At 33.3% G+C, this 21966-nt stretch overlaps 1 protein-coding gene across 4 annotated transcripts; it reads right to left on the bottom strand.

Annotated features, from left to right (window-relative positions):
• Window positions 1-2784: 2784 nt before the first annotated feature.
• Window positions 2785-21226, bottom strand: LOC126742099 (inositol polyphosphate-5-phosphatase A). 4 transcript variants are annotated; one of them, XM_050448635.1, is made up of 9 exons: window positions 21042-21226; window positions 20834-20931; window positions 20320-20550; window positions 20099-20266; window positions 19787-20044; window positions 16255-16416; window positions 15956-16198; window positions 10011-10356; window positions 2785-3254 (listed from the first exon to the last, which is right to left on the bottom strand). In XM_050448635.1, the coding sequence occupies exons 2-9, from the start codon at window positions 20888-20890 to the stop codon at window positions 3127-3129; spliced, it is 1593 nt and encodes a 530-aa protein (XP_050304592.1). In that variant the 5' UTR covers window positions 20891-20931; window positions 21042-21226; the 3' UTR covers window positions 2785-3126. The 4 variants fall into 4 exon arrangements, with proteins under 4 accessions (XP_050304592.1, XP_050304593.1, XP_050304591.1 ...); XM_050448636.1 differs by having other exon boundaries at window positions 10320-10356; window positions 21042-21222; XM_050448634.1 differs by lacking the exon at window positions 2785-3254 and having other exon boundaries at window positions 3420-10356; window positions 20834-20938.
• Between the last annotated feature and the right edge of the window lie 740 nt (window positions 21227-21966).

Genomic DNA, 21966 nt, shown 5'->3' with positions numbered 1-21966 from the left:
ATAAAATGCAAACACAAGTATCTGAAGAAATTATTTAGCTTGCTAAATATCATTGGTACTTTTTTCATAAAGCAGCATTTATTTAATTAGTTTTAAATTATTACCCAGTCTTTTACGTGTTGAAACACTGTTAGCAATGGTTTATTTTACTGCAGAGAGGGTTGAGATGATAGAGTTTTTCTTTCGGCATAACAATTGTGCCAATAGAACGGTACAAGAATTTAATGACCTTCATCCAGAAAAACGAGTCAACAGAAAATACCTTCTAGAAATAGTTGCTAAATTTAGGGAATCTGGCAGTGTCTTAAATAAAAAGCGTGAGGTTCAAAATGCTGTTGTTGTCAATGAAGCAATGCAAATAACTGTCCTAGGTCAACTTCATGTCGAGCCAGGAATAAGTGTCAGAAAATTGGCGACGAGTACAGGAGTAAGCAAAAGTAGTGTTCATAGAATACTTAAGCATAATAAATTCCATCCTTACAAAATTCATCTGGTGCAAGAACTGAATGAGGACGATTTTGACAGACGAGTGCAATTTTGTGAATCGCTTAGTGATATGATAACTGTTAATCCGCGTCTTATTTACAACATTTGCTTTTCAGATGAATGTACTTTTTTTCTTAATGGCAACGTAAATCGTCATAACTGCCGCTACTGGTCAAATGCAAATCCGGGCCAGTTTCGTGAAGTTCATACCCAGTTTCCTGAGAAGTTAAATGTTTTTGGGCGGGAATATTGGGCGGCTCCATTGTTGGTCCGTTTTTTCTGCCTGGAAATTTGAATGGAGAAATGTACCGAGATCTCTTGGAAAATGCCGTATATCCAAGAATAGTAGAAATAATGGAAGGCGGAAATCATTCTGATGATGATCAAGTCGTTTTCCAACAAGACGGAGCGCCTCCACATTATGCTGCTGGTGTGAGGCAATATCTTGATAAGATATTTCCTGATCGTTGGATTGAAAGGAGAGGACCTTTTATGGAATGGCCAGCTAGGTCACCCGATTTAACCCCATTAGATTTTTTTTATGGGGGCATTTAAAAACAAAAGTTTACGCTACCCAACCAGATACCCTAGAAGACTTACGCCAGAGAATTATAAATGAGTGTCAGATGATAACACCTGAAGTTCTTCAAAACGTCAGGCATCGTTTTGAGCAAAACCTGTATTCCTGCATGGAAGTAGGCGGGGCACAATTTGAACATTTAATAAATTGACGTAATTTAAATAAACTTGTTTTATTTAAAAGACACAAAAGGAAAAGGGTAGGTATTTCTTATCTCTCCACTTTTACTGGCAGTAAAGATATTTCTTGCTATTTTTATATCCACAAGATATCCATCAGTCACTCAGAAGTCACCATTTAAATTCAGAGTAAAAAGGCCTTCAAAATAAGGAATGACACGACCCCTTTTTCTATTTAAGATTTAAGGGGTGCTTTCAACCCCTCGTAAAGGGTTCCAGGTATTAGGGTGGCCTCTTAATTAATAAGTGACCCCTTTGAAATTAGGACTTCCTTATTCTTTTAAAAATATTATCCAAAACAGAGTTCAAAATACCTTTTTCATTTTCGCTGTTTCTACAATTTTGACAAGCTGTCATATCCGGATAAAAAATTTTAGCCACTTCAAATTTGGCAGTTATATTCAGAATTAAAAGACCTTTAAAATAAGGTATCACACGACCCCTCTTTCTATTTAAGATTTTAGGGGTGATCCCACCTTCTCGAAGAGGGTTACTGGTATGAGGGTGCCTTGGTAAGGAAAAGTTGTCCCCCTCGAAAATAAAATCGACGTGTTCGAGATTTTTGTAAAAAAAAATTTTTTTCATACCAAAAATACCTGTTTCGTTTTCGCTGGGACACCCTGTATGATAAGTGCATTGAATTTAATTTGTCAACGTTTTTCCTTTATGGCAAATGAGATTCAACTATTACCGAGAGTTTTTAAGCTTTGATTTTCCGAATCAACTTTGACTGTTGAAAAAAATTGAATTTAACGTTGGAAAAAGGCGCTGGCAAAAGGTTGAAGATAAAGATGTCAATTTTGAGTTGTGTATCTTTTATAGAACAGTTGAAAGAAATGGTGGATGTTCCAGGAAAACCGCGAAAGAAATCTTAAAAATATAAGCTTTCAAAAATGTAGAAGGTGCTAGGACAGATTTAAAGATATTTAGGATTTGATTTGCCAAGTTCACTGTTAAAAAAATTTAGTCTAACGGTGAAGAATGTTTTTTTTGTTGATTATATGAGAAGCAAATTTTAATATGAAATAAGTGGTGAATGCACCGGGGCTACCCATAAACACAAACAAATTCAAGGCAGGGTAAGTAAGCCTGGATTTTGGTTAATTGAATTATAAATTTGAAATGAATTGAGTATTGAATATTCTGTACTAAATTATACATATATACAAGATATTCACTCGTGTAAATATTTAATTTATCAGGAAAGAAAAATGGTAAAAGGGCCGCGAAAGTGTTAAAGTAACAGAGAACAATTTTGGGTTATGTACTTGAAAATCTTATGCAGCAAATGAATTTTTTCTTTTCATTTGAGGAAATTGTGCCTGGACCATTACGAAGAAACTGAATTTCATTCATAGGAAAAATGGTGGAGGTGCCAGCAAAGGTTTGAATTTTTAAAAGCAAACGGTAAATTTTGGGAATTCTAAAAATGGTTTTTCCTTCGAGCCAGGCCAGTCTGGACCAACTTCACAAATGTTATTTAATAGTAAAGAAAATTGTTGGATGTACCGGTTCAAAATTATGTCAAAACACAAAAACCTTTATCACATCAACTGGTTTTATTCCAATAAACGGATAACAGAAATAAACTCGTATAAAAGAATTAAAACGAAGGACAACAAAACGTTTAAAAAATATTCATTATCTAGGGATTTAAATATTTTAACTATTATTATTGTAATACATTTAGACATCAAGAATTAAGATACAATAACAACATTTAAGTATACACAATATATTTGTAAGTTTTTTTTTAAATCTTAAAATACGAGATACAATAGGGTAAGTACTGCCGTAAATAAATAATTTTTTGGCTTATGATCGATTTAAGTAAATACCTAATTTAACCCTGTACTTGTTTTTTATCTTGGGTGGATGTGTTTATACTGAAGATTCCTTCATAACCTTCATGGGATGAACGATATTTCGAATGTAAACGTAGTCACTTCCGTTTTCTTGCTCGTCATCGACCTTGATGGCTTTTTCCAGCACTTCATCGATAATTTTACCTAAAACATACTGGTTCAGTAAAGAATATATTAAAAATGTTCAAAACAACAACAAACTCTAGCTACAGCGACTATAAAGTACTTACCAACTAAGAAGGTCCAAGATGTTAAACAACTTAAGCAAAAAAAAAGCGAAAATAGGAGCAACAATAAAACAAGACAAAATAAAACTTTAAAGCTCTATATTAAAAAAAAATATATTTATATATATATATAATAAGTATGAGCCAACTTGGAAACCTTGAATTAAAAAACAAACTTAAAACTAATTGAATTAAAGTCAGTCTTACTCGTATACTTAAGTTAAACATTTAAACCCTTAAAAGAGAAATTATCTCGCAGTAATATAAATTAAGCCTAGGTTATATAGACCTAGTCAAAAATATATGGGATCTCTTTTTTTATGCAAATAAACCCATATGATGCAGGTTTTATTTTTCTATGAGGTGCTTGAAATTAGGTCTGATTATTAAATTAGCATAGTTAAACCATATGATTAACATAGTGAAAGCAGAAGAATAATGGTCCATATCGTATCAAACAATTTGGGTCTCACATCAAGTAATAGTTTTTATACTTAATATTTAACAATTTTAAGCCAATAATCAATTTTTAAAAAACTCATCAAAGGGAATTGTATAGGTACTTATACTTTTATTTTCAGTGTGCCATTTTTTAATTCGGTTTATGCAGAAATCGTTTTATGTTTAATTCGATTTTTATTCTGTACTCTCATCTGCCATTAAAAAAGCACTGATTTCTCAACCTTTATAAAAAATTAGGGGAACTACGGACAAAATAACATATATGGACAAAATGACATATGACCATTATTTCATAATTCGCGCCATTTACCACCCTACCGACTAGTATGTCACGTGCTCCAAACGATTGGCGATCACCTGCGAAGCGGGCAATATTCAAAATTCAGTTAGGAGAGAATCTTGAGAGAAAAGAGAGAATCTTCTCTCTTTTTTTCGATTTTTTGGTAAGTTTTCATTATTTAATCAATTGATTTTGTTGTAAATCAATGCTCTATTGTGTATTGTAAGACATGGATCCATTACTTTGATAAATACATAACATTTATTCTACAATTTCAATATTAAATTGTTAAGTTTTCAATATGGACAAAATGACATAATGGTAATCGGGGCAAAATGACATAGTATGTCATTTTGTCCGTTATAATTTAACACGCTAAAAATTGTCATTATATTTAATCGCTTACAGGTAACAGTGCTAGTATGCCGCGCGACTATAAAAGAAAAACCAATCGGCAATCTTGGAGTGACCTGTCCATGAAAAATGCAATCGAGGCTGTTCAGCAAAATAAAATGGGTTGGCTTTTAACCTCCAAGACCTCAGGCGACCCTTAGACGACATGCATTAGGAAAGAACAAATCATTAAATGCCACTGATAAAGGATTAGGCAGATTCAAACCTACTTTTCCCCCTGAAATTGAAAGGCAGCTAGTTAATCATTTAAAATTACTAGAAACATGACTTTTTGGTTTAACTCGTAAAGACGTTCAAAACTTAGCTTTCCAGTTGGCCGAAAAAAATAAATTTGCCCATATTTTCAATGTAGAAAAACCAAGAGCTGGACAAGAATGGCTAACCGGATTTTTAAATAGGAATAAAGATATTTCAGCACGCAAACCAGAACCGACTTCAGCGGCTAGGACTCAGGCGTTTAATAAACCGCAGGTTGAGAAATTCTTTAGGGCATATCAAAAACTGTTGGATACACACAACTTTTCACCGGATAGAGTTTATAATATGGATGAATCGGGTCTGTCCACGGTTCAGAGACCACAGAAAATTTTAGCAACAGCTGGTCGGAAGCAAGTCGGATGCTTAACAAGTGCTGAGCGTGGATCTCATGTTAGTGTTGTTTGTTGCATGAATGCAACAGGCTCTTATATTCCACCATGGTTAATATTCCCGAGGAAAAATTTTTAAAATGAGCTTTTGAATGGAGCTCCAACTGGCACTCTTGGAATTGCACAGGAATCGGGCTGGATGACCACAGATTTATTTTTCAAATGGCTCAAACACTTTCAAACCTATGCAAAGGCTAATCTTACTGAAAAGGTTCTCCTCATCCTCGATGGTCATGCTAGTCACAAAGGATTAGAATCACTGACATATGCTAAAGACAATGGTATAGTCATAGTATGTCTGCCACCACATTGCACCCATCGGATGCAACCTTTGGATGTATGCTTTTATGGACCTTTAAAAACCTACTTCAATCAGGAAATATCAAAGTGGTTAAAGCTTCATCCAGGCCGCGTAGTGACTCATCTGCACATGGGGAATTTATGTAATCAGGCATATGGCAAATCCGCTACCGTGCAAAATGCTTGCCAAGGATTTAAAAACACTGGTCTTTGGCCTATTGCTTCCGATATCTTTCCAGAATACATGTTTCAGCCTGCCGAGACAACAAATGTTCCAATAATGACTCCTGAACCTATGTCCATAGAGATATCAGCAAGCTCAAGATCTGATAATAATGAAACTGCTTCTACCCTACCAGATGAAATAATCCGTGGATAAAGAGAAACCTGGACCCTCTAAAGATGCTTTGCTCGTTCCGCTCGAAGTTTTATCACCTATACCGCAAGGAAATCTAGTCAGAGGTCAAGGAAAGAGAAGACCAAAGAAGCAACAAACTCATTTAGTCCTCACTTCTACGCCAAATATGGTAGAGGTAAAAGCCAAAAATGACACTAGTCAACAAAAATGACGCAAGTCATCTCCGAAACAAAAAACAGAAGGGTTACAAGAACTGTATTTGATTACAATGAGAATGACAAAGATGATGAAGATCCATTCACAAGTGATTCGCAAATTGACGAAGACGATTGCCCTTGTATATATTGCAACGACCTGTATTCGCGTTCGAAACCTGGTGAGAACAGGTTACGATGTAAGGTATGTTCACAGTGGGCTCATGCTATTTGCGCCGACGTGTCTCAAAAGACAAAAATGTTTATTTGCGAACTATGTGTTCCTGATTCAAAGTAGTTTTGGTGTATGTCATTTTATCCATAGAACATATGTCATTTTGTCCATTTAGTATGGACAAAATGGTTTTCTGTTACATTTTAGTGTTTAGCTTTTAACTTTTTATACCTTTACAATTATTTGCAAAATATTTAGTTACATGAAAAATTGATGTGTCAAAGATATTTGTTACATATTTTGACCTTCTTTACTGTTTAAATTAAAGTTTTATGGAGCAATACGAAAACTGTATGTCATTTTGTCCATAGTTCCCCTACTATTATTTTACAAAATCAAAGATAGAAAATATTTTACAACTTTGAAAAGCTTACCGAAATCTCAATGTCTAAAAAAATGTATGAATATTAAATGGCATTATGCAATGCTAATATTATTAACCCAGAATACCATGATTTTTATAAAAATCTTCCCGCTATTTAAACTAAAAGTGGAAACATCAATACAGAAGACAAAGATGATAGAAGATTTTGTCAAAGCATCGAAAATTAAAAATGTTAGTGCCTATTTTTGTAGTTGTTGTTACAGCTTAATTTCACTTACAAAACAATGTTAGTTTTTTTGGTAGTACCTCAACAGAATATTTCCAAATCGGTGGATAGGGATACGAGGAATGGCCTGCACGATCCCCTGATCTGACCTCATTAGACGTTCGCTATTTGTTGTAAAATCAGTCACAAAATATTAACCTAATTTACTCTACTCGAAATGGAGGGTAAGTTTTAATTTTTTATATCGATAGGTTTTGAAACCAGGGTAAAGAAATTCAGTAAATATATTGTGTTTGAGGTTAGAATCATCATACAATTTTGTCTGCAAAACAAAAATATGTTATCGTTTTCTTAGGCATAAATATTTGTTCTGTCCCTTATAAAGGACTCTATGCAAAATAGACAATCCTCAGTATAATTCGTATTTTGCAGATTATCTCTGCATGAATTCAAGTTGGTGAAGTTCAACAAAATCTTGATGTTTACATTGGAAGACCTAGGCGAAGACACAGAAGAAGACAGCGACAGCTCTGATTATGAGCATATCGGAGATGTAGATCGCTTATGCTGTGGAATACTTCAGCAGAATTGTTAAGTAAGAGCCAGAAAACAAAATGATTTTGACGAAGAAGATCTAGTTCCTCTAACCCAACTATTTCCAAACTCTAAGGGTTTATCTCGTCAAACCTATGAAGCCCCACCTAATAAACAAGATGATTTTGATGAAGAAGATCTAATACCTTTAGCAGATCTGCTTTCTAAACCTGGGTCAGGTATAAGTCAAGGCAATTTTTCAACCCCTAAACGTAGAAAGCTATACGAATGGAACGCAGATCCCCCCATTTTTTTCTACGAATACAAACTGTGTGCCACGAGAGCCATCTCAAGAAGCAAAAGAAGCCCAAAATCCGTTAGAATTGTGGATTGGTGGAGACGTGGTTAAGTCCTTACTACATAAATCGGAAGTGCCTTCTAACCAGGGATATAATTTTTTTTTGATAATTATTTTACAAGCCTGAGTTTACTGAACCATCTCTCGGAAAATAAAATTTGTGCAACGGCAACAGTAAGAGAGATTCGAACGGAAAAGTGTCCATTTCCTGAAAGTACTTCATGAAAATCAAAACCAAGGGGAAGCGTGGAAGTGATAACGTTACTTTTGTACAATGGAAGGACAACAAGGCTGTGACATTGGGTACCAACTTCGAAAGTAATGACATTGTTACCACATCTAGATGGTGTAAGGTAACTAAAACTAAAAAACAAATTCCACAACCAAAAATTATAGCTGGATACAATAAACACATGGGAGGAGTTGATAAAATGGATGGGCTGCGAGGACAAGAATGCGACAGCGAAAATGGTATTGGCCAATAGTTTCATATTTATTAGATGCAAGCATCTCAAATGGCTGGGTACTTATGAAAAAGCTAAAGACCAAATGATGTAAATTGTGCCTCCTTACTAGAATCTCGGAGGTATATCGTTTTTTACAGTCCTATGGTAAAAAACCAAGTAGAGGAAAAACTGCGCTTCCAGTTCATAAAGCCTCTAGATTTGATAATATAGGACATTTAATTCGGTACAATGAATCTGATCGAAGGTGCCAAGTATGCAAGAAGAAAAGTAACTTTATATGTGTAAAATGTGACTATGGACTTCATTCAAAAAATTGTTTCGAAAATTACCATATAAACTAAATAATATTAATTTTATGCATGGAGTCCCTTTTGAGGGACGGATCATAACACACTAATAAAAACTAATATTTGATTTTTGTATTTTTTTTTATATCTTATTTAAGTCATTTAACTAATTCATAAAGAAAAAATACATAAAAAACAATTTTTATAAGTTCATGTAATAATGGGTTAAATGAAAATTAAGCAAAAAGGTATGTCCATATCAAATATGTCCGTCAAAAAGGCAAATATATCTAATGTATTAGTTTTTCTATCGAATATTGTTTTTTAAACTATTAATTTGTATATGGCGATCTGATTTTTATTTAAAAAATAAAATTTATTTCACAAAATTGCCGTGGCACACTGTGCTCTTATAAAAAAATATTTGCGATAAACCCTTTACGGACGCCATTGATAAAAAGTTGTTTTAGTCTTGTACGTGAAAAATGCCCTTCAATAAAATGTTTTATACCCTGTAAATCCGAAAGAAGGAATTTTAGAACATACATTATGTTTTATAAAAATGTTTTCTTATGTTGGAACATCACTCTATAAAGTTTGTCGGTAGACTTCCTCGACACACATAAGTTACTAAGTTTACACGTGACATTAGGGGCTATTGCGAATTACAGCAAAAACGCTTTGGCAAGTGTCTACACAAGGGTTTTAACGTTATTGTTAATCAGCTGATTTTTATTGCCAACCTAAATAATTTATTGATAAATTACTTGAGTTGAAGAGAGTAAAAATAAATTTATTAAATGAATATAATTCTTTAAATTTTGCGAAATCGCGCCCTGTCTCGGTTTTTAAATTTTTAGTTAGTTGACAACACTGAAAATTATTGCGAATTTGCGCACCTTAATGCGCATTACAGGGAGATCATTCACATAATATTTAAAACGTTTTAAAGTAATTCGAATTAGTAGTGCTAAAACGCTTTTAAAATCTTAATTCGCATTTCGCTAATGCGCATTAACGGCTGTGTGTAAACATGGTAAAAGCATACCTGGTGTAAACCAAAAATAAACGTTTATTTAACTATCGTGTGTTGCTTGGGTTACGCCCTTTATCTTTGCCACGAAGCATTTTTCGAATGTATGACTAGTATTTATTTGAGATTTTTTATCTGCCGCTTTTGAAACTGGACCACCCTGAATAAGATGCATAAATATAAAATAAATAGGATAGGATTTCTATGAGGGGGGGTTAAATAAAATAGGTCAATGCTCAAGCGCAACTGATCAAAAAAAAAAAAAGACACTAAGTACAGATCCATGCTCTTCCACAAAAAAAAAAACGAAAAAAAAACCCTAAAATAAGTACGTATTATCATGCAACCGCGCAGCACCACTCTCTTCGTCTTTTCTTCCGTTTACGACCGACTTTCCCGTCACCAGGACCAAACCTACAACTCAACTGATCCCCCTCGCTATTCAAATTACTACTACCGCTCAGTAACTCGGCCACGGTCTCCAAATAATCATCCTTAATCGAAGACCGTTTCTTCTTCAACCCTTTCTTACAAATAATATTCTCTAATTTACTTTTCAACTCCGTGGGTGAGACGGAACTCCTGCGGCTGTCCTCCTCGTCCTGCTGATCCTCGTCCTCATCCTCCTCTTGTAAGGGGGTGCGCGAGTTCGAACTTTCGGGGGTGTAAGGGTCGTGCGCGAACATGCCTTTGGACGCGCGGTCATGCAACAGGGTGGAATCGATCGTAACGTCGTTGACGGAGCGGTTGATGTACTCGCTCATGTCCACCACGTTGATCGTCACCGAAGCGAAATTGCGACAACACCGACACCGATCGGACAAGCAAACGAACAGCTCGTGGTCACAACACTTAACTGTACCTGCGTGGCTCCGGAGGGATATTCTCAGGAATACCGGCTGCAAAATAAAATTGAAACGTTTTAAGTTAGTTCATTAAGGTACAGGGTGGTGCGATTTCGACTGTTTTAACAGAAAACAGGTATTTTTCGAACAGACAGAAAAAAATTGACTTAGATGTCATGAGTTGAAATTTTGTAAAAAAAAACTATCGAAACACGGAAAGAGTTGCAAGTAGCGACTAGGCAAGCTTTTGGTGCTATTAGACCTCTTGAGCTTATAAACGCTTGTAAATCAGTTAAAAAAAGGTGTTTATTATGTATTCGAGAAGGAGGTGTTCAGTTTGAAGACTTACTTTGAAAAAAATGGCTCTAGTTTGTAATATTAGTTTATAATTATTATTAAACTCTGTAAATATGCCTAGAAATTATTGTTAATTGCTTTATTTTTTTTATAATATATCGGAAAATATTAAGTTTATAATCTAAATGAAGTAAATTTTTCCATAGCCTACTTTTGTAAAAATTAAAAAACTTGGAAAATGGAAAAATGACAATGTAATATCGGAAATATCTGAAACAGCTAAAATGAGATATATGGTGTTATATATTTTTGAAAAAAGGATTTCAAGGGCTTTAAGAATTTATAAAAAAATAATATGTGTTCCAAAAGAAAAAAAAATTTTTTGGAATATCAACTTTATGAAACACCCTGTATAAAAATATATAACATAAAAATATTTATCATTAAAAAGTACTTTGAGAAAATGTTTTCAGAAGTCAATTATCTTTAATAGCAAAAAAGTTATTGCTAATTACCGAAATCGACCAAATTCAAGAAACGCCCCCTAGCGGCCAAACAGTTTGACATAGTAAAATTTTGATAACTTTCAATTTTTTTTTACAAAATTTGAGCTCATGACATATAAGTCAATTTTTTTCTATCTGTTCGGAAAATACGAGTTTTTTGTTAAAACAGTCGAAATCGCACCACCCTGTACAGGGTGTCATTGACATGGTGTAAAAAATATCGGGGGCTGTGGAAAAACTATCGAGTGATGTTAAAAGTGCAACTAATCCCAGTGCCGGATTTACAAATATTCCGCCTTACGCCCTGTGTGAAATGTCGCCCAAAATTACGAAAAAAAATTTCGTGCCACGCCCTATTTTAACTCCAAAAACGTTACCGAAAATACCATTATTTGTAGTAGAGATCAAGGCTTAACTGAGTCAAAACGGTCTTAGAATACTATAATATATGTACGTAAGTTTAAAAATCGAGATCTGAAGTAATAATTATATTTTGTTTGAATTTGATACCTATTAGTAATTTTAAGACTGTTTTTTTAACTTTTTGGGTTGACAATTCATTTAACATGGGATATGTGGAAAGGAATCTGCGTGACCCTTTCCCATGTTTGGTTTGTTCGAGAAATATATAATAAAAAACCAGAGGAATTTGTTATTTATTTGTAATTGAAACTACACTTTACATTTCTAATCTTCTCCCGAAGTTACTAACACCGTTAGCGAAACACGTGTCGAGAGTAAGTAAAATAAAGAGTTTTAACTCAGAAATCTTTGCTGGAAGTGATAATTTTAATGCAGAAAGTGAACGCAGTAATCATGACACCAAGCATTCAGTCCATAAAGTTATCTCTAATTCTTGTCCAGGGTAGTTCCTATTTTCAAAAAAAAAGCGATCTAAGTTCGGTGTCGGACTATAGTACCCATCTTAAGTAAAATCTTCGAAATCCTAATAAAAAACAGAATATCCGATTTTTTTGAAAAAAATAATTTCGACACCTCATAGGCCAAATGGCGTAACCCACAAAATAGCCGAAATTAAGTTAAGTACATATCTCGATTCTTCTCCGAAAAATACATTAGCTGGCCAAATGATATAACCCACAAGAAAAACTAAATTATCAAAAAAACTGAAAAACATAAAATCTCCAAGTTTGGAGTAACCGTTTTAAAGAGTGGCCAGTTGATGTATCCCCCAAGTGTAACCCTATTTCTTAAAGGATTGACCTAACATGAACAAGGCCAAATGCAGTAAGCCATATTATTCAAAAATAAGGTAAAAAAAAAAATGCGCAAAATTGTCAGGAGCCATATAACGTAACCCACACATGCTCACATGTATATTAGCGTACGAACTCAAGGAGTGATCTGTCTTTGTTGTTTTGCTGATATTTTTAATTTTTCTAAAAAAGTGTCAGACTAATTTATAATAAAAGAGTGAATTTGTCAATAATTATCATAAGGTCAGTTGATAATAATATTATGATATTATTATAAATAGGCCAGTATTCGGACGATGCCGGTAAAATCAATTCACAGGTTAATTGAAACCTTTCCTTGTGAGTTGATTTTTTATTATCTCTAATAAAAGGCATTTAAGTTAGTATTATAACAGCACTAAAATGCGTATATTAATTACTACTAATTAGTGTAAAAGGACATTTTTTCACTAAAAAGTGAAATATTATAAAGTTGGGTTAGGATAATAGTTGCTTGCATAGATAGTAGAAATAAATAATAGAATATTGCAAGGGAGAATAGACAGACAATTTTGATTTTAAAATGATAGGTTTTGCTTATCTTGGTTGTTTTAAAGTAAAAAATTGAATAATATAAAATTGTTTAATTTTTTAGAGCCATAATAATGATGTCAAGCTCTCGAAGTAAAAAAAAATTTGCTCTTGCTTTGGAGCGGAATATAATAATTGAGGATGACGCTATCCAGGAGGCAACACAAAGTTTCGCTTCTTTAGTAGATTCAGATGTCAATCAAAAAGAGCAAGAAGCACATGAAAATATTGAAGACAGTGACATAAACAAATATATTTTGCATCAGCTTAAAGTAAACAGAAATGTTCGTAAAACCAGTAGAACCATTTTACTGTATGACACCTGATCAAGAACTAACAGATATTTTGACAAACAACATAAAAGAACCCGGAAGTTGTGAAATACTAGCTGATAAAATAATTTGTGGTAGTAGTTTTTTTTATTGGCTTAATGCTATTTTCAATTAATTCTAAAATTTTAGATTTTATTCCATCCACAGACGCATTACCCGACATTGCCTGTGAATATGTAATTTTTACAACTGAACCACACATAGTGTCTATTCCAAATGATTTTCATTTTCAAATTCAGGAGAAGATTAACTCTGAAGAGGAACCAGAAATATCGGGCAATAATTTCGATCGAAATGGGTTGGCAGACATCGCTGAAGCCCATACTCAGCAGATTCTTCCCACACTGGTAGTAGAAGAAGAAATAGTTGGAGAAGTTGGTGTTAAAAAGAAGAAAACGGATAGTTTTAGAGATATACAAAAAAAACTGCGTCTTTCGGGAAACCAATATCTACAACGAAATAAAAAAGTAGTAAGAGAGAAACAAATAAAAGAAAATCCTTGCCAAAACAAAAAATGCCAACATAAATGTGCCACAATTTTTACAGAAGATCAGAGACCGGCAATATTTAATAATTTGAACAGAAACAAGTATGTCAACAATTTTTGTTGGCTACTCTTTGTGTTTCTCAAAGAAGACTAATGTATTTGGATGAAAATAAAACTGATATGAATACTCCAAAACCTGAGGGCCGCGATAAGTTTGAACCCAAAAATAAAACTCCTAGTAACGTTATTGATTATTTACGCCAATTTTTAACAACATTACCTCGCATTATTGTCGGGGTCGTCGGGGAAAAACTACAAAACGTTACTTACCACAAGAGTTTAAAAATGTAGCCACTTTGTATAAAATCTATAAACAGAACTGCTCAGAAAGTCATCAACAATCGGTTAAAGAAAAATTCTTTAGAGATTTTTTTAAAAGAAAATATAATATAGGATTCCATCTGCCTAAAAAAGACAAATGCTCGTTTTGTGAGTCCCAAGCAAAAGGAGAAACCAACAATGATGCACTTACTTTGCATTTACGAGAAAAAGAAAACTCTTATAAACTGCATCTTAAAGAACAACAACGAGCCAAAACCAATCTAAATTTTGTATGCGCTAGCTTCGACTTACAAAAAGTTCTCAATACTCCCCATGGAGACAGTATGCTCCTCTATTGTTCGCGAAAATATTCCTTCTATAATGAAACGTTTTATGAGTCCGGCACTAAAAACGTTTATTGTTTTCTTTGGGGTGAAGAGGATGGTAAGAGAGGAGCGAATGAAATTTGCACAATAATGGAGATGCATCTTCAACAAGTGGATGCTCGAAAAACTATAACGGAAGTGGCCTTGTTTTGTGACTCTTGTCCAGGGCAGAATAAAAATCACCAACTGTTAAGTTGCATTGCTTGGTTTATTAGATCTGTTTCAGTTAATATTCAACAAATATCCCTTACCTTTCTTTTACCAGGTCACACCTATATGCCTGTTGATTCTGTCCATGCTTCTATAGAAACGGCTATAAAAAGAAAGACAATTTGGGCTCCATCGGAATGGCCTACTATTATTCGTAATGCACGACACGCAAAGCCATACGAAGTTATAAAGCTTGTATTTTCGAGTTTTAAAGACTTTAAAACATTTCAGAAAAATATTTACCCTGAATCGCTCAAGAAAACTGATTCAGGAAAACAGATTAAATTTAAAAGTATTCGAAGAGTTAGGTTTGCCAAAGACTGTGATCAAATAAAACTCTTCTACGCATTTGAGGAAACTAAAGAGCACCAGTTACTAACTGTACCAAAAAAGAATCAACTCACAAGGCACTCCAAACAAGTAAAGCCATCTCAATTATACCAAAGAAAACTTTCACTTTCGGAACAGAAATTTAAGGATCTAGAAAACCTTGTTAAAAAGGCAATAATATCAGGGATGTACCACACCGAATATATAAATCTAAAACCCAGCTCTGATCTACCAGACGTTTTATCAGAAACTGATGAAGAAGATGAACTTAGTGATGATGAGATACCCCTTACAGCTATTGCAGAAATCTACAAAAAAAAATTAAAGTTTTTTTTTTGTATTTGCGCAGGTATTACCTTCATACTTAAGTAAAAAAATTATAAAATAAAAGTTTTTTATTAAGAGCACATTACTGTTTTCATTACAACCAAAAAGCGTATCCCCCCCGATAAAGAGTTTATAACAATAATGTTCTTAACTTTTTGATAAGCCAAATATTGTAACCCGCATTTTTTTTTAATATTGTTAATTTTTTATTTATTAATATTAGTTTTATTAGGATTTGCTTTATAAAACTTTTTCTTAACAAAATTAGCAACAAAAATCTAAAATTTTACTATTAAAAATAATTATAATCAAAGATTTATTAAGTTTTTTGACCCTCCTGTAAAATATAACTTTTGTGGGTTACGCCATTTGGCATATGAGGTGTCGATTTACTGGATACGTCACGGTTTTGTTTTCGTACAGGCCGTTCTACAATCCAAGCAGTAAGATTATGGAGGACATAGTTGCAACAGAGACTTATAGGCAAAGTGTTTCTCTATTTATTGTGTGACTTAGATTTGCTATTTCAAGTTAATATATTGATTTTCGGACGCATACCTTCGTTGACCGAACCAATATATATCTAATAACTTACTACCCATCATTTTTAAAGATATAAACTCAGGACTGGAGTAGGAAAATAAAGTATAAGTAGTATTCTTTGACTCACCTTATGATCTCCCATGCAAGTGTTCATGCCCAACAGTCCATAGTCATAACCATCCGATTCCTCGATTATTTTTTCGGCAGAATGACTGAAAAGTATACGATCGCACCATGCAGGACACCGGGTGGGCATATAGCAACTTCCCTTACTGATCTTCTCCTCAAAAGGGTAAGAGGGGGCAAATCCTATGGGATATTCGGCGAGGATATTGGAGAACGCTTCTGGTTCCTTATCGAATTTTTTCAACTGAAAATCACTGATAAATTATAAGGGTTTTAAAGGTTATTTTAGGGGGCATCTACCCAATCGAAGTCCAAGAAGACTTTTTCATGGTCGTTATGGCTGAACTCCTTCTTGCCGACGGAGAGTATTAAGTCGTTCTCCTCATTGTTGAAGTGCAGTTTTGTTTGATCGTTATTTTTTGTGTTTTGCACTCGAGTTTTTGTTAAACCGTTTGTTAACGTCTAAAATATAACTAGGAGTTAGTGAGGGACGGACAAGGCAAGGCAAATCATTGGTCAACTAGTAGAAGTTAATTAAATATCGATTATCTGTAAATTCAATTCAATATGTCTTTATTCAAAGAGCCATAGAACATAAAAATTAAACATAATAAATTGCACAGAAAAATGAATTGTAGTCAGACGGCAAAGTACAATTTAATTTAGCAAATAATTTAATTTTTTAATTAATACAAGCTAAATCAGAAAAATTTTTATATAGAAATAATAATAAATAAGAAACACATTAAAATATTATTGTTAAGTATACAAAAGAGCAATTTTTTCAACAAACAATTTAAAATGAAAATTGCCATAAAGATCACTTTAACTTTAAATAATATTATTAATCATGCATTCCTCAATGCTGTAAGGCTCAATAAAAAAAAAGAGGCATTTATTTCCAGCAGGTTTGTTACCCAATTACAGGAAAGAATATAAGGAAAAAAATATATTAAAAAAAAAAGAAAAATTTACCAAAATGAGTTTAAAAATGAAAAATTAAAAATCAAAATGCTTAACATTCTATCCACTTAAACAGACTATCTATATACATACTAGAAAGACTCTGCATCACCTATTTACTTAATACCTTCTATAATGGACCTTAAACTGTCAACAAAAATATCGAACGGTTCATGTAAATTATTATTAATATAATTCTGACACATTATATTAATAGGGGATTTATACATAATATTAGTCCTAGCGGGTTTTACATAAAATAATCTAAAATGCCTAGAGTTTATTCTTGGTACCCGAAAACTTAATCCAGCCAAAAGGGTGGGACAGTCAATCTTGTTATGAATAAGGTTATATAAGAATTTTATGGAAAGAATTTCTCTTCTTTTTGCTAAGGATATAATATTAAATTTATTTAAGTATAATTGATTATCCAAACCTCTGGCTGGAAAGACACCTTCCTCTCTAAACCAGAGATACTTCATAAACTTGCGCTGAATGCGCTCAATATCATTTATCAGGTAGATAAATTGGGTACCAAATTAGAGATCCGTATTCTATTTTTGAGCATATGTAAGTGAAAAAAAGTAGTTTTAAAGTATTAATATTTTCAAAGTGCCGACAGTTTCGATAAACAAAACCCAACAATTTGGCAGAGTCAGAAACTATTTTTGCTATATGCTTAATTTTGCATCATAAGTAATTCCCAGATCAATCGCCTCATCCACTCTGGCCAACACAACATTATTTGCTCTATAGTCAAAATTGATTGGCAACAGTTTTCTAGAAAATGAGAGAATAGAGCATTTATTAACATTTAAATATAGTCTATTGACATTGCACCAATTCTCTACTTTGTTAAGATTTACCTGAAGGAATTCGCAATCGTCTTCAGTATCTATTTTTGTGAACAATTTTATATCATCCGCAAACAGTAAACTCTGACAAGACAGTAAATTGGCAAGATCGTTTATAAATAATAAAAAGAGAAGCGGGCCCAAGTTAGATCCTTGGGGAACTCCCGAGCACACTTCATATATAGGAGACTTAAAGCCTTCATATTCAACAAACTGTTTAGGACCTCATAAGTAAGATTTTATCAAAACAACTAAATCCGTAGAAAAACTAAAAAATGTTAGCTTATGAAGAAGTACAAAGTGGTCAATTTGGTCAAAAGCTTTGCAGAAATCAAGGTATATTACATCAACCTGAGCTCTATTATCCAAATGCTGACACAGATACTCATTTAGGCAAGCCAGGTTTACTGTACAGGAGCGATTTTTGATGAAACCAAATTGATTAGGTGCTATGTCTAATTTGACATGGGCATATATTCTATTATAAAGAACTATTTCAAAAAGCTTGGAGAAATTACATAAGATCGATATAGCTCTGTAATTTCAAATGTCGTTCTTCGGTCCCTTTTTGAGTATCGGGGATATTCTTGCAGTCTTCCATTTATCGGGAAATACTGTTGAAGACAAGATAAGATTAAATATGTGGGCAATATAGGCCCTGATAAACCGCGAATACAATCTTTAACGACAAGACTTGGTACTCCATCGGTACCGGAGGTCAACTTACTTTTTAGTTTATTAGAGGCGGTGACAATTTCATCTTCCGAAAAATTATAAGAGCAATTTAGAGAGTTGTTAATAGTCTGGCTCGATTCAATACCAACATTAATACTAGATGGGTCCAACTCTATATATACGCTTTGAAAGAAAGTTCCAAATGCATCAACAATTTGCTGTGGATCTTTTATTGTACGATCCTGAAACAGCATTACTCCGGGAATACGCGAAATTCCTTTCTTGTTCTGCACATAATTCCAAAAATCGGATGAGTCTACATTCATTCGATTTTCAGCTGTTCAAGAAAATTCTAAAAAGGGAATCCTAATTTGTTCTTTAATATTGCTTTGAACTATTTAAAACTGAGTTTCATAATAATGAGTTCTGTATTCCTTGAGTTTTTTTCGAATGAAATTCTTTAGTTTGATATTCTTTATGATATCAGAATTAAACCAGACTGGAAATTTATATTTTTTAACGATTTTAAGCGGAACTGCTCTATGAAATATTTCGTTAAGTGTACTGTAGAAGCTGTCGCAAGATACATTAGGATCAAAAGAGGCAAACACCTCCTGCCAGTCAGCAGCTTCAATTAAGCTATATAACATGGGATAATAGCACGAGGTAATTTACCCTCAATGTTAAGTAATATGCTAAATAAAGATTTCTTAAAAACTGGAATGTTTTTTCCTTTTTTAATTTTGCTGGTAACTTATTGAAATAAAAAATGCAAGTATTTGCTGGTAATTTCTTAGTAGATGTCAATCTCTGAGGGACATTATCGTTTCATGAGAGTGTATAATAATTTTGGTGTAAGTTTACCAATTTTTGAAATCTATGTTGATTTTTTATAAAGAAAATAATACATTAAAAATTATATAAAGCATACACAGTTAATAAATTATTTTTTTTAATTTTCCTCTGGAGGAATCCCTTAATGATATATTTTCAATTGTTCGAGTTGCTCCTCTCTTTTCATAAGACAAAAACCTCCAATATACTAGATCCACCGCAAACCTTACTAAAGATTGAACATTTGCAAAATATTTTATTTTTAGTGTTTCTATGCTTAAATTCTTTTTCAGTATTCATAAAGTATAACAGACAGTGTTTAATTTTTTGTCTAGTTCTTGTATATTATGTGTTCCAATTTTTTTTGCTTGTCTAAAGTAATGCTATTGACAGTTTTGGACTGCACTCAGGCTGCAATATGGCTGCACATGTTAAATTGAACCAAATTATGTCATAATTCAAGGGGATTCGTGTACATAATAATAATCTAAGGCTTCTCCACTTACCCTAATCACTCCCTCATTGTCAGTCCTAAAATTAAAGTCTCCAAAAACAAAATAAGGTACATTATCAAGAGGATCATTATGGAACCGATAGAGGGTGTGCTCCAGGGCCCTCTGTCGATTCCGGCAATACACTGATGGATACGAAGACATTGAGACTAAGTTGGACGCGTCGTGGAACAAATGGATATTGACTAGATCGAACACGGTGCCGCACAACGACCATCTTGTGCGCATAAAACCCTTTCTGGACCACTTGCACTGGAAAGGAAGTGGCTTAATCATGCTATAAAGTCGCTTTATTAATTAATGTACCTCTGGAAAGAAATGTTGTGGAAACTTGGACTTTTCTTTGGTATCAACGAACTCAATGTTTCCTGAGAAGGTCTCAGTACCTACTACTGGCCTAAATTCAGATTTTTTAAAGTCCCAAATGAAGGCGTCTTGTATAGAGTTATGGATAAAATACAGGTTTCCTAAAGCCTATTAATTGTTTTTAATAAACTTTTAGGAATGTCAAATCGAGAAGGTCTTACAGTGAAATTTTCTACAGATGTATAGTCTTCGTCCAGAAATATTCGGGTGTGGGAGAAATTCTTCATTTCCTCCCTGATGGAGAGGATCTGGACAAACCTCTCCACATGTTTCATGGACTTTTCATACTTTTTGCCTCCGACTTCTTGGCAATGTAGGGCAATAAACTTGGCATCCAGACTTGCAATTTTTGATAGGAATTCATCAGTCCATAGTTTAAGCATTTCAGTTGGCTATTAATAAAATTTAATCATAAATTAATGATTCTTATTTCTTAAAATGCATAATTTAGTATCATTATAAAGACATTAATTATATTACAGAAATTGCTAGAACCCTGACAGAATTTATAAGAAAACAATACTTATGATAATAAAATGATACAGCTAAATGACATTAACATCCTGGTTGAAAACAAAGCAGTTCTCATCTAATTAAAGGATTATTGATCAGCAACAAGTAATTGGGTCAAGCAGTAAGCAAACACAGGATAGTCAAGATTAATATTACACTTACCTCCTCAAAGATGGACCCTACATTGGCGGTGACTAGCAACACTGGCACAGAACCCATTTTAATTGTATATGCCCGGATTTAATTAGTCGCTAGTTCACCTAAAAACTTACGGATTTCAATTGAAAATTTTATGGAGAAATCAAATCACAATAAACCACTCGAAATAGAACGACCAACTAATGGGGTTTTGATGAGGTTTTGTACTTACTTGATTTAATGGCATTTTATGGTGTGTGAATTGTGCAGTTTATTAATTATTATTTTAAATAGTCCTGCGCCCCTGACATCGTTTCCTTTTTTTGGTTTAATTTAAAAGGGATGATAAGGATCTCTCCCTTTATGGGTGCTAAATGTCAAATTAATCAAAATATGGAGTGTGTAATACTTCTCGGAACGGATGTGAATACATGTGTTATAGATCCGGGACAGTTAGTAATGTACTGCTTATTGTACTTTACTATTTGTACAATTCAGTACAGTGTCAATGTCAATATCAAAATCTTAATAATTGTTTTAAATTATTAACTGTATTTATTTTACTCTAAACTTTTGCGTACTCTGTTGCACTATAAACAAAGTACGCAAAAGTTTTGCACTCGACATTATTCCTAAATAATGAGTTTTATGTTAATTTAATGAGCTAACAGAGTGAATCAAAATTAATTAAATAATATAAGTTGAATTTTTACTAAAAATCTGTTCTGTTGCTACTGGACTAAATAAATAGTATCCTAACCTAAGTGGATTTATCCAGTAGCAGCAACATATTATTATTGATATTAAACACGTTTTATATATTAATAGGCATTATGAAGCTCTGATATTGAATGAAAGATAAAATTTGTTAGGTAAAAAATGATTTTTTGTTGTTCGGTTGCTACTGGACTATTAGTACTTTAATTTACTTCACGTCAATCGAGTTTATCTCCGTCTAAACAAAGATGGAAAATTACGCTAGTCCAAATAATATTTTCGATGTCACACGTCAGCCGAGTCAAGGACGGCCATGATATTGTACTGTGTTCATTTTGAACTGTTCGGCATTACGTTAACTGTCATTAGTGTTAATGTTACTATTTTATATTTTCATATAATGAAACATTAATAATTGTTTTGAATTATTAAATAAATGT

Source organism: Anthonomus grandis, chromosome 11 (assembly GCF_022605725.1).
Source record: "Anthonomus grandis grandis chromosome 11, icAntGran1.3, whole genome shotgun sequence".
NCBI lineage: Eukaryota > Metazoa > Arthropoda > Insecta > Coleoptera > Curculionidae > Anthonomus > Anthonomus grandis.
The sequence above is the reverse complement of the archived record's forward strand: the minus strand, read 5'-3'. Positions and strand labels throughout refer to the sequence as shown.